General features: G+C 37.4%; 1 protein-coding gene across 2 annotated transcripts in view; it reads left to right on the plus strand.

Annotated features, from left to right (window-relative positions):
- The window catches only part of LOC138000808 (N(4)-(Beta-N-acetylglucosaminyl)-L-asparaginase-like), a 230,964-nt gene that overhangs the window by 89,695 nt on the left and 128,769 nt on the right, over window positions 1-12,500 (plus strand). For both annotated transcript variants that reach the window (XM_068847463.1, XM_068847462.1), the window contains exon 6: window positions 8,005-8,056. In XM_068847463.1, the coding sequence (XP_068703564.1) occupies window positions 8,005-8,056 (52 nt within the window). The remainder of the gene's footprint in view (window positions 1-8,004; window positions 8,057-12,500) is intronic.

The raw sequence follows: 12,500 nt of genomic DNA on the forward strand, positions 1-12,500 counted from the left end.
GATATGGTAATATTATTACACACGAGTTGAAAAGAGAGCCATTTCAATTATATTGCCCGGATATGATTATATAGCAGGATTAGATAAGTAAGGACTGTCAACTGTAGAAGTACACCATCAACAATTGTGTGACCGATTTTTCCAATCAATAGCAACAAGCAAGAGCCATAATTAAGGCAAATACTACCAATGGAAAATATCAACAACTATAATCTTAGGAATAAGCATAAATATAAAGCCCCGGTCGCCCCCACCAAACGGGCAAAGAATTCGTTCATCCTGTCCATGTGTGGATGATATAGTATCCACCGGCATGGCCAGGTGGGACGTCTTCTTTGTCCTGGTTGGTGTTAGTGAACATTTTGAATACCTTACGTTTTCTTTTTTTAGATTGTTTTAAATTGTATTTATTGAAATAATAGATAGTTATATATCTACATTTTAAAGAGCAATTTTGTAATTCAGCCAGTCAGCTGCAAATGAACAAGAATGAAAATTGAATTATTTCTACTTTCCGTGAGTAAAATAATGGTGACCGGACAAAATACCGGATTATCTTTGTTGTACGGCTTCTTGCATGCGGTCGGCGATAATTGCATTATGCATTAATACAGTTTACCGTTTATTTAGTGTTGTTAAAATATTACACTTCTGCAGGGCATATCCTGATCGCTCTGTAAAAAAAAAAATCTTTTACCAAAGAATAATTCGCAGTTCAAGGATTTTTAGCATTAAACATTAAGAAACGTCAGCATTGAGGTCAACGCTTTTAATGAAGTTCTCAAGAACGATGAGGAAAGCGTCCTTCATTTAGAATGTGAAGGCGCGGACTTGTACCATATGTTTTCGTCTCTCAATGGGACACTTTTGTCAGGCCGCGGATAAAATTTTCACTGAACACAATACAAAGTATAAGCTCAAAGACCATTGCAACCATTGTACCGGTGGGCTTTCTATTGATTAGAAGTTAGCTAAAATTTGTTCATTTGCAAAAGTGCTTCGACAAGGGTAGTCCCCATTGAAAAATTCGTGTGCCGTGTGTGTGATGTGTAAGAAACTTGGAAAATTTTCGAGGTTTTGCAGAGGAAAGTGAGCGTTAAAAATAAAACATATGCGCAGTAAATGTACACAAGATACTGAGTTCTAGAATTAAGTTCACATTGAAGAAGAAACAGTGAACTTCCAGATGATAAAAAGTGATTGAAAACACGTCCTAAGGCTCAACTGAAAATGTAAAGGTAGAATTTTCGAAGCAGCGCGCGTTAAGCAATCAAGAAAGTTTTTGATCGCTAACTAAGCAAAGCGCTTGAAAAATATATATTATAACTCAAAATATGCCTTGTGCAATTTACAGTTAAGTCTAACCACTCAATGGATAAAAATTTCTTGAAATTTATTCCAATCGCTTTGTTTTCTTGCAGGTATAAGTGCAAAAATTATGCCCAAACGCCACTGCTGAAACAAAATTTCACGAGGAGCTTTCTGTTTGTCGAAATACACGTGCACAAAACCGCAAGATTAATTTAGTTAATTGATCACTATCATGTTTCATGAGAGAACAAACAAGGTCAAATTGTGTACAAAAGTGCTCTTTCGAAAACTTTCACTGAAAGATAACTTACAAAACACAAGAAAACCAACAGAGAAAATCGCTGGAGGTATTCTCGCATTTACGGAATATAAACGCACGATCGGATTGATTTATTTGTTGAAGACACTGATCTTCCGAGGTATGCCGAAGGTGAAAATTCCTTCGATTACCAATTTATTTTAGGACAAAAACTTGTTATTTGCAAAAAATCCATCGGTTGATCAATATAAAGCTAAATTTGGGAGCAAATCAATGTCCATTATGACGTTAATTGCTACGAAGGCCTTTAATTCTGCGCGGCTTACTCCATGAAAAAAGGTAATGCGCTCGGGGGTTTTAACAGTTTTTGACAGGCATACCTACTCGTTTTGTTTACCATTAATTCCCATAGATCATCTCCAATGAAAACTAAGAAAAATATTTCATTCATTATGATTATCTAAAACGAAATACCAAGCAGTGGCTGCCACGAACTCTGGAACTTGAATATTATAAGATCCCTTAGATCCCTAGATCCTCCGAATCCGAAAAAAAAAGCATGAATATCCCCATCGTTCGGTGCGCTATCTGGCGCATCGGCTGTTGTTTTCGCGTAATTTGATCGCGCGATCGAAAGGGCAAAAAGCCAGCCCTTGTGGGGTCTCTTATCAGCTGTCAAAATATGCTCACAACACGGCAAATGATTGGTCAATTATCCTACTAAATCTCCATAACAACAAAAAATTTAGATTTCCTAAGGGAGACTGGATAGAGGCCTAAGATCAACTCCAATCAAGACGCCATTTTGTACGGCCAGTTTTGGCCGGTTTAGGTATTTCAGGGGTCATCGCGCGCGGCCGGTTACGGCCGGTTTAGGTGTCAATGGGTTATAATAAATTAATATGAAAAATTTAATAGCTTTTCGAAATGAAACTACTGGTTTAGAAAGACCATTTAATGCTGTTATGATTTGCTAAAAGTTCATTGGTAGACGTTCACGAATTTAGCTGTGCGTTGAAAAGAAAATGCACAATTTTACTTTATTTTGAACGCCTGCAAGAGGCCAAAACGGCGATTTTCGAACTTTCCTCAATTTTGAAAAAACTAAAGGGCGCTGGGATATTTCAATTGTGTTTTCGAAAATAACTCACTAAAGGGTTTATTTGGGCAAAATATGAAGAAACTGAAAATTTTGAAACTGTTGCTAGACCCTCCGTGAGGGTACACTGGGTTGCCTGTGGTACGTGCAGCGTTCCAGCCAATTTTTTTCGTGTTGGGGTTTGTAGCCGATATAACGCGTGCTCTGATTGGCTAATTGTGACTGGCCCACAGGCCGATTACGGGCTTGCAAAAACAAGGCAAAAGGTAATTGAAAAACCATATAATAAACTACTTACTAACCGAGCTAGCTCGAGCCGTACTGGGGAATATTGGCCCTGGGTCGTTTTTGTACAGACCTCGCTGCGCTCGGTCTGTACTGCCACGACCTTGGGCCAATATTTCCCTGGCAGTACGGCCCTTGCGCTTGGTTAGTAAGAAGTTATTAAGGGGTCGCCCAGAAGTCATACCAGCAGAGGCCCTTTGGCTCACAGGTCCTCACACGTTCGTACAACGAAACAGATCCTTTTCTGAGGTTAAAAACCTGGCTACCGGCCTAACTCTTTTTCCTACTTTCCCAACCGCGAGAAAACCGCGGCAAATCAGCCATTGCCAAAAAAATTTTTTTTTTCTCAAAAAATATTTAAAGCTAGGGGAAAAAAATACATCATTTTAAACCTAAGAAAATAAGCTTTCCAACAGAATATAACTTATTTACAGACAACTGAAACATTTTATAAACGTGAAAGTTGAACGAAAAAATTTAAGAAAAATAACAGTAAAATATGTTTTCCAGGCAAAATTTGGTTTATCTGCTTTCTCGGACATAAATTCGACCGAAAACTGATGAGGCACGACTATTTTTAGATTTTTAAGAATAATAGATAACGTGGATTCAATGCGTAATGTGATAATGCGATAAAAGTGTCAAATTTGCGACCCATTGCTAATGGCAACGGAAGCAATCGCATTACGAATAATTAACCTCTTGCCAAAAACCACCCAAATAACCGGTCATTGTAAAACGCAGACTGCAGTCTGAGGGTAAAATGCAGACTGCAGACTGCAGACTGCGGGTTAATAAAATAATAATGAAAAAAGAGTTATGAGTGTTAGTAGCCGTTTGTACTTTCACACTGAAACCCCAACACAGCTCCCATCGCTTTGGTTGCCCCACCACATGTTTTAAATCTGGATTTTCATCGAACTCTGTAAGAATTGAAGCTGTATGAATCCTTGTTGTTGTTAGAAAAAGGATAGTTTCGTTAAGTGAGTTGCTTTTAGGCAAAGAAGTCACCACCCCGTAATTCAACTGTCCATTTTGTTGCACTGAACAAAGTAATCGAGTAATTACCCAATAACTCAATTTATTTTGACACGCATGGCTACAATACCAATTACAAAAGACAGAGATAACATGGATTTTGCAACCATTTTAACGTTTCAATTCAGTCGGCTTAAGCCAGTATGACTGAGGTGTAAAAATTTCTTATTAGGATCCTTTCATTCGCTTTCGTGTACATTATGTTTATCCTTTAGTTCACAAGTTCGTTTGTTTTGCATCTGGAAGATGTAATTTTCAATTATAACCTCTCCCTAGGGGTTATCACGCATAGCTTAACCAATGAAATCCCAGCGTCCTAATTGCTCGGAATACATAAAATTCTTTGTGCATTTTGTTGCACCGAAAAAAGGCAACCGAGATTATTCAGGTATTCGAAGTAATAATTGTTGGTTTTTCGATCAATTTCCCTCGATGTACCGGTGTGACAAATAATTTGGAACATTGCAATGCATCTGGAAGAGCAAAAACAAACCACAGATGATTTCAACGCATACGATCGCATCCCCAAAAGGTGCAGCGACCTGCAAGTCATGATAATGTGAGTTGTTGACAGATGTAAAACAGGATTGTCTTTCAAACAATCTTTATTTTATCCTTATGACTCGTTTTTTTATTATTAATATTTATTTTACTCTGTCTGTATGTTATCCCCGGTCTGCAGTCTGCAGTCTGCGGTTTACACTGACCGCCCAAATAACCGATTTTTCGACGGAAAATTCATCCCAGAGGATAAAACTAGTCACTGGACATGTAATAAAGGTAAATATGTTCGAGTGAAAGCGAAAACAAGCGAATATTTTGACGGAAAACACAATAATGTGAGATCAAAGGAACATGTGGTGAAGACACGCAATTGCGGCATCGCTTCGACAATAATCTTACCTTTTCAGCGATTTTAACGCTTGAAATTCCATTCAATCCACCTGGTCTAGTCTTTGAATTCACTGTTATCGCTGCCCTGCGAATCTTCAGTGTTCTACATAACAGCTCACTTGGTAAAAGGCGGCTCGACGGGCGACAGATTGTTGTTGACGTTGTTGCCTGTCTTGTTCAGTATCCAATTGATTTGCCATTATTGAGCTTCATAAGGGTATATTTTGTTCAAAGATCCACTAAAATGCCATCCGGGCTACGACTTTTGACGCCATTGCCGGTTAAGTTCATCGTTATAATGTGTCCAGCAGAGAAATCTACGCATTTCCCACTACCCTCTCGATCCTAAGAAAATACGAATACACGCAGCAGGGCTCTATGCACAAAGACACCACTTAGCAGGGGAGTGACAGGCAAGACTTTTACCAACATGGAAAAAAATAAAATAAATAAAACGGAGAAATCTACCCATTTTCCGACTGGATTGCCATACGGCAACCCAGTAAAAAACCCCTAGAAATTACGACTAATTACGAACTAAAACTAAGCTATGTAAAAATATTGAAGGGCTGCAGCCAGGGTGAGACATAGTTGAAATTTAAAAAGATCTCTGGCTTAAATGATTCAGGTTCTGTTAAGCACCATAAAGAAGGGAACCCTCTGAGGCCCATCGTCACCTGTATTGGTTCAACACTCTACAACACATCCAAATTTCTAACGGATATCCTTTCTCCGCTTCAAAATCGTAACGGATACTCTGTTGCCAACTCCTTGTGGTTTTCCAAAGTAATATCTGATATCGAGATTGATGATAATGAAGTTTTGGTCTCTTTTGATGTTGTGTCACTGTTCACCACAATCCCTGTAGATAATGCGTGTGAGTACATAAAAAGAAACTTGAACAAGATGCCACTCTTTCCTCGAGGACAAACTTGGACATTGATGACATCACTAAACTTCTTCAATTCACCTTGTCCATCAACTGTTTTATGTTCAATGACAGAATTTACAAACAAGTCCATGGCTGTGCGATGGGCAGTCCTGTTAACCCTGTTGTGGCCAATCTTTGCATGGAAGAAGAGTCTGCAATCAGTAATTCATCCATTCCCCCCAAAATTTGGAAAAGGTACGTTGACGATAGTTTTTGCATCATTGGAAAAGATGACGTCTCAGCCTTCCATGTCACATTAAGTTCAATTGACACAAACATCTCATCTACCATCGACACTCTGGTCTCCCATAGAAATGGAGTCATCGTTGTTGATGTTTACAGGAAACCCACCCAAACAGGCAGATGCGTAGATTTTAATTCCCATCACGACAGTCAACACAAGGTCAGCACAGCATCAACTCTCCTGCACAGAGCTCTAAATCTACCCAATTCATCCCAAGGAAAAAAGCGGGAACTAAACTATGTTCATGCAGTTCTGGAGTCCAACAGTTATGCATCTAAGTTCATACAAAAACATACAGGCTAAAACAAACAATCCTCAACAACAATTGTATCCCCAGAGGAACTTGTTGGAATGTTTTTCAAGATGATTGAACCAACCAAGCCACGCAAGTTTTTCGCTTCTCTTCCTTACATCAAAGGAGTAACTTAACCTTTGACACGTGTCCTCAAAAAACACAATGTCGCGGTTATAAACAAACCATTTACCACTCTACAACAACAGTTCCCAGCTCCAAAATTTTGACCTTCGATGGAATTGCAGACCAACATCATGTATAAAATTCCCTTACAAATTGTTTGTGGTGTTATATTGGGGAAACTGGCAGAGCTTTTAACACGCGAAAAAAAAGAACATTTGAGAAACACCAAAACTGCAGCGAGAGGATCTAGAATTGCTAATCATGCCTGGTCCAACAACCACGCCATTGATTTTGACAACACGTCAATTAGTGACAAAGGCACTTTTAGAACCAGAAAAACATTAGAAGCGTGGCATACCAGAGTGACACCTAATGCATTAACGCAGATAACAATTCTTGCCCGTTACCTGGGCAATACATCATTCTGTTTTAACAAACATTCATAATCATTTACATTTTTATTATTTTGCAATTCACGCTTTTTATTCAAAATTTCTCATCGCTTTCTTATCATTCATTTCACCCATCTAAGACTGCAGTTCGGGCAGTCGAAAGCTCGTAACGTTTTCAATCATTTTAGCCAGAGATCGTTTTCAAATTTCAACTAAAACTAAGATATTTAGAATATTTACAGTGCACTTGAATACAGTTCAGTTCCTTCACTTCTTACATGTTTGCTGTCCAGACATCAGCTTCAGAATAGGTTTGTTAACAACTTGTTCCTTTAAACTTTCTGCCTTGCTCTTCTTCTTGGTGTCAAAGTTTCCCCTATTATTATTCTACCAGCTTCTCTTCCTTCTCAATATCCAGCCGTTTGAGAAAGTGTTTTCCAATGATTCTTCCAGCTGTTTTGCTAATGGTTTTTAGCAATGAATGGTAATTCTTCTTCCAACAGTTTCTTGATCTCACTTCCTTACTTTTTTCCTTTCAATTCTTCTCCAACTTAACTCTCAGGCTTCAAAATCCAAGGTAACGTTATATTTCTTATCATTTACATATTTAGTGTACAGCAGTACACTAGTGCAGTTAAGACTCTGACCAATTCCTCTACGGAATACAGTTAAGGTAAAATAACAGTTAGCTAAATTACATCACATTATGTTGCTCAAGGTTCAAATTCACTCCCTGTGAAAATAAATCAGAATGTCATTTCAAGTACAGCAAAAAAATACAGTTTTCAAGAAAAGCAATGGTCATAGAAACGTTGAACTAAAACGGCAATGGAGATATATAGATATATATAGATATATAGCTGGAACTACTGATTGAAATAGATATTTCCTCACTGTGACGTTTTTCCCAGTAGCCACTTCACTTTTGTTTCATGCTGATTGCAATTGGGTAGTGGTAATCCCCAGGTCTGTTACTCAATCAGTAAAACATTGTAGGAAAAATCAACCCTTCATTAGAGGTAATGATACCCAATACCTTCTTACTTGGAAGCTATCATTGTGGAATATATTTTTATTAGATTAATTTTGTTCTGACTTTATCGTTTTTTTGCTGTGTTTTAATCTATTCTTAGACAGATGTGGAAAGATTGGAAAAAGAGGAATTGTCAGCCAAACTGTTGGAAGGTAATTCGTTTGCAAGATAAATTTGCTATGGTATTCTTTCTCGCCATCTTGTCACAAGTGGGAAAAAAGCTACTATAGCACAAAGTCCAGTCCTTTCATATTGGAGGCTTACCGATAAATGGAATGTGGTATGTGGGACTGCAAAAGGGGAAAAATGACTGACCGTGAGAAACTCTCCTATTTCTTTGATCTTTTTTGTACAGATGTAGCATAGGTTTGATCTTCCAATGTGCAAGGGTAAATTTAGATTCAAATTGCAACCAAATGAACAATCAGGGCTTCAAAAGCAGATTGGCAACAATCAACTCATACAAGCAAATCCGTAACAGAATTATACACTACAAAGATTTTGAATTTTGGTGAGGCTGAAATTGGTACCAACATGTGAAAAGGAGAGACCCAGGGTCTTGAACAGCCCTTGCAAACTTCAAGAGAAAATGAAGGGAGGGGCATTGGCCGGGATATGTGAATTTATTTTCTAGATGGCAAATTTGTTTCTCAAAAAGTCTGCAACTATTCATCCAATAAGCCATTTTTAAGAGGAATCTCTCCCACTCTGGATTTGGGGCAAGATATACCCATTTCCTTGCTTCTGAAACTTGTTTTCGTCAGCAAACCACACTTCCACTTGAAGGTCCTGCATTTTTGCCGATGTCTTGGGAACAAACTTCCACTTTTGCAACATCTGAAAGTAACTTAACTAAAATTAACATATCCGAAGGGCTGCACTAGGCGACTCCTTCTGTCTCCTTTGGTGTTTTTTTTCTTTTTCCGAGGAAATCAGATAATGTTTTATTTAAGAAAAACAATACTTACAATACTTATTAATATACATACATACATACAGTGCTACACTGTACCTAGTACTAAACTTACACAATACTGACAATACTAACAATGAAATACTTATACTTACAGTACTGTGCAAAAGTAATGATAGCGAATTTCGTCGAATTGCGACGAAATTCTACGTAAATCTGCGAAATTTCGAGGAGAACGAATTTTCGGCGAAATTTCGCTGGCCTCTATTGTTTCACCATTAACGAAATTTCGTGCAGATGTGCGAAATTTCACTTGGCAAATTCGCTTACGCTACAAAATTCGTTCGAAATTTCGTTAGTGGTAGTGAAATGGGAGCAATATTGGGAGCGAAATTTCAAACGACATTTCCAACACTTTGTTTGTGTGAGCGAAATTGCGAACGAAAATCTCGTTTGGAGATCGAAATTTCGTTCACCATTTGTGGTCATTACACGAGGGTCACAAAATGCAGAATGTGTTCAGACAATATTACCGAAATACACTGTTCGCTGTAGTTACTAAAACATGGAATGACTTACAACCACCTCAAAAAATTGAACAACCACCTCGACAACATTATTATTATTTTACCTCGACGTTTCTCGTGGTTGATTGTGGTTCACAATAAGATCCAAGGGGGAGCTGGAGGTTTTATTCAGGTCACGTATTTCATATGCGTGACGTATTGTCATCTCGCTTGTTTAAAGAGGCATTCGACTGTTTGTGAGTGGTTGTTGAATCTTTTGAGGTGGTTGCAGGTCGTTCCATGTTCTCATAACTACGAACTTTTCGCAGTTAACGACAATTCGAAAACTGTGAAATATGATATGATACATGGGTATTTATGTTCAAGACCTACATCTGTAGGCCAAGATCAGGGCAGCCATCACACTACCAACGTCGAAACTTACTGTAGCTCTCTCTGGCAAAACGAAATTTCGTCTCTCCTTTCGAAATTTTGCACACCTTCAGAGCGAAGATTCGGCGAAATTTCATTACGCTTTCGGAAATTTTGCCAAAGCAAAACAAAATTTCGCACTTCTCCGGACCGAAAATTCGGTGAAATTTCGTTAGACCTTTCGAAATTTCACTCAACCTACAGGAAATTTCGCATGTCTCCGAAGTGAAAGTTCGACGAAATTTCACCGAAATTTCGTTGAGAACAAAGCACGAAATTCGACGAATTTCGCTATCATTACTTTCTCACAGTACTGTATGCTATTACATAAAACCAACCGCCCCCCCCCCCCAAAAAAAAAAAAAAATTAATTAAATTATAAAATAATAATACAAATAGAAATAATGATAATAATAATAATAATAATAATAATAATAATAATAATAATAATAATCCACAATACGTATATCATTCCATTAATAAGAAACGCAAGCGCACAGTCGGTTTTTAATAAACACACTTACAAACAATTTAGAATGTTGTCTAGGCACAGGGCCCACTTCTTATTAAATTTGTCCATGCAATAATATTGGTTTTAACACCTATAAACTTTTCTGATTCGTATTTAATTTTAGCCCTTTGTTTAATGTTTGGTAATGACTGATTTCTTCTGCAACCCCATATAAAAAAGCAATAAGCAACAAATAATCCAGTAAAGGGCGTTTTGCACATAGTATTCCGATCATGACATCTTGCAAAGTTACATGGAAGAATTCTTATGTCATTGAATAGAAATAGTTTTCAAAGTCTTCCAAAAACGTTATACATGACTGCAATAAAAAAGGACATGATAGAGGGTTTGTGATTCCGATTTACAGAATGAACAATTATCATCTGAGATGTAACCTATCTTACATAACTTTGTGTTTGTAAAGAGTATCGAATAAAGGACTTTGCATGGAAATGCTTTTATATAAGATTCAAACGACACTTTATGAGGCAGGCGAAAGATCTTTTTTAAGTGATGTTGTGATAAATTAAAAGCTTGTCTCAGATGTTGGGAAATTTTTGGAAACTGGGCTTTTCTACTTTTGATTAATGCTTAGTAATCCTTAGCTCTTTTTTGTAACACATCAAAGTCTATGTTTTCAATCATCAAACAAACACTGGTGTGTGTTTTTAGATATGATGGCACAGAGTGATGAAGTCCTGCCCAAACCAAAACATTAGTTTTGCTTGAAACAATCTTGAAAGAATTTGTAGCATCTCTATCAAATAAAAGATCATTAGTATTTTTTAGTATGGCTTAATATTCGTTGTCAGTTTTTCAGTGTGTTTAGATTTTTTTCTGGCTTATTGTTGTCTAATTAGTCTACGTTTTGGTAACTTTCACCTGTTATATTTTCACACCGATATGATACGTATAGCTAATGTTATTCGATCATATATCTTTCGTTTTTGATCCCAGGTGCACAGCCCGTTGGACTGAACTTCCTTTCACTATTGCATTATGTTCTTTTTTGTAAGGATGCATCATTTGCCTTTCTGATTCGCTCCTGCAATCTCGGCTATTTAAAATTCAGTGGAACCTAAATGTTATTGGATACTTGTAAATTGGTCTCTCTGAATGTGAGTGGAATAAATAACTTTCGGAAAAGGAGAATGTTATACACTTGGTGTCGTAAACAAAAGGCGGATTTTATATTTTTGCAGAAACGCACTCAAAAAAAGATTCCGAAAGACAATGGAAAAATGAATGGGAAGAGAGATTATCCTGTTGCATGGAAACCCAAATTCACGCAAAGTCGCCATTCTCTTTAATAAAGGAGCTGATTGTATTATTCATTCAAAAATCTTAGATCCCGCAGGACGTTTTGTGATTCTGAAGGCACAGATTAAAGACAAAATGTATGTATTAATCAATATTTATGCACCAAATAAGGATATGGACACTGTGGATTTTTTAAACGGTTTATGAATGATCCTACACAATGAAAATTTGGATGAGGAAGACAATATAATCCTTGGAGGAAATTTTAATTGTCCTATCAATCCACGGAAGAATTAGAACTTATTGGCAAAGAGCAAGCCGAACGAAGACGCGAGGCGGCCAGGTTAATGCCGCGCTAAGTAGTGCAGCAGGCAGAAAAATTCTCGATTGTGCTGTGAAAAGTGTAATGTAAGGCTACGTGGTGTAATGTAAGGTTCCCTGGAAATTTAGTAGGGACCAGTGAAAGTGCGTGTTTTGATGTGTGATGTCATTAGCCAAACTTGCATGACGCACCCCACTAATGACGATCTTGTGTTCAGAGGTGAGTGAAAACAATTTTTTCCAATAAAATTCAAGGTATCACTATCTGAGCACGGGCATGTTGGTGGGAACATGGTGACATGACAAGAGCACAAAATACTTTCTTAATTTGGAGAAAAAAAACCATTTTAAAAAACATGAGCGGAAATTGAAAGTGTGTGGTTTGATCATGACTGACCCCTTTCACGTACTATGCAAAGAAAAACTTTTTTATCAAAAATTATATAGTACAAGCAAGAATAACAATGCAGATAACCTGCAAGCAACGGAACTTTTCTTGAATAATTTAAATATTCCTCGACTAACACAACAGCAAATGCTTTCATGTGAAGGCAAAATAACTTTTGAAGAAAGTGCCAAAGTTTTGGAAAGTTTTCAAAACAACAAAGCTCCAGGAAATGACGGAATAGGCCATTTTACAGTTGTTTGCTCAG

The sequence above is a fragment of the Montipora foliosa genome, chromosome 4 (genome assembly GCF_036669935.1).
Source record: "Montipora foliosa isolate CH-2021 chromosome 4, ASM3666993v2, whole genome shotgun sequence".
Classification (NCBI taxonomy): domain Eukaryota; kingdom Metazoa; phylum Cnidaria; class Anthozoa; order Scleractinia; family Acroporidae; genus Montipora; species Montipora foliosa.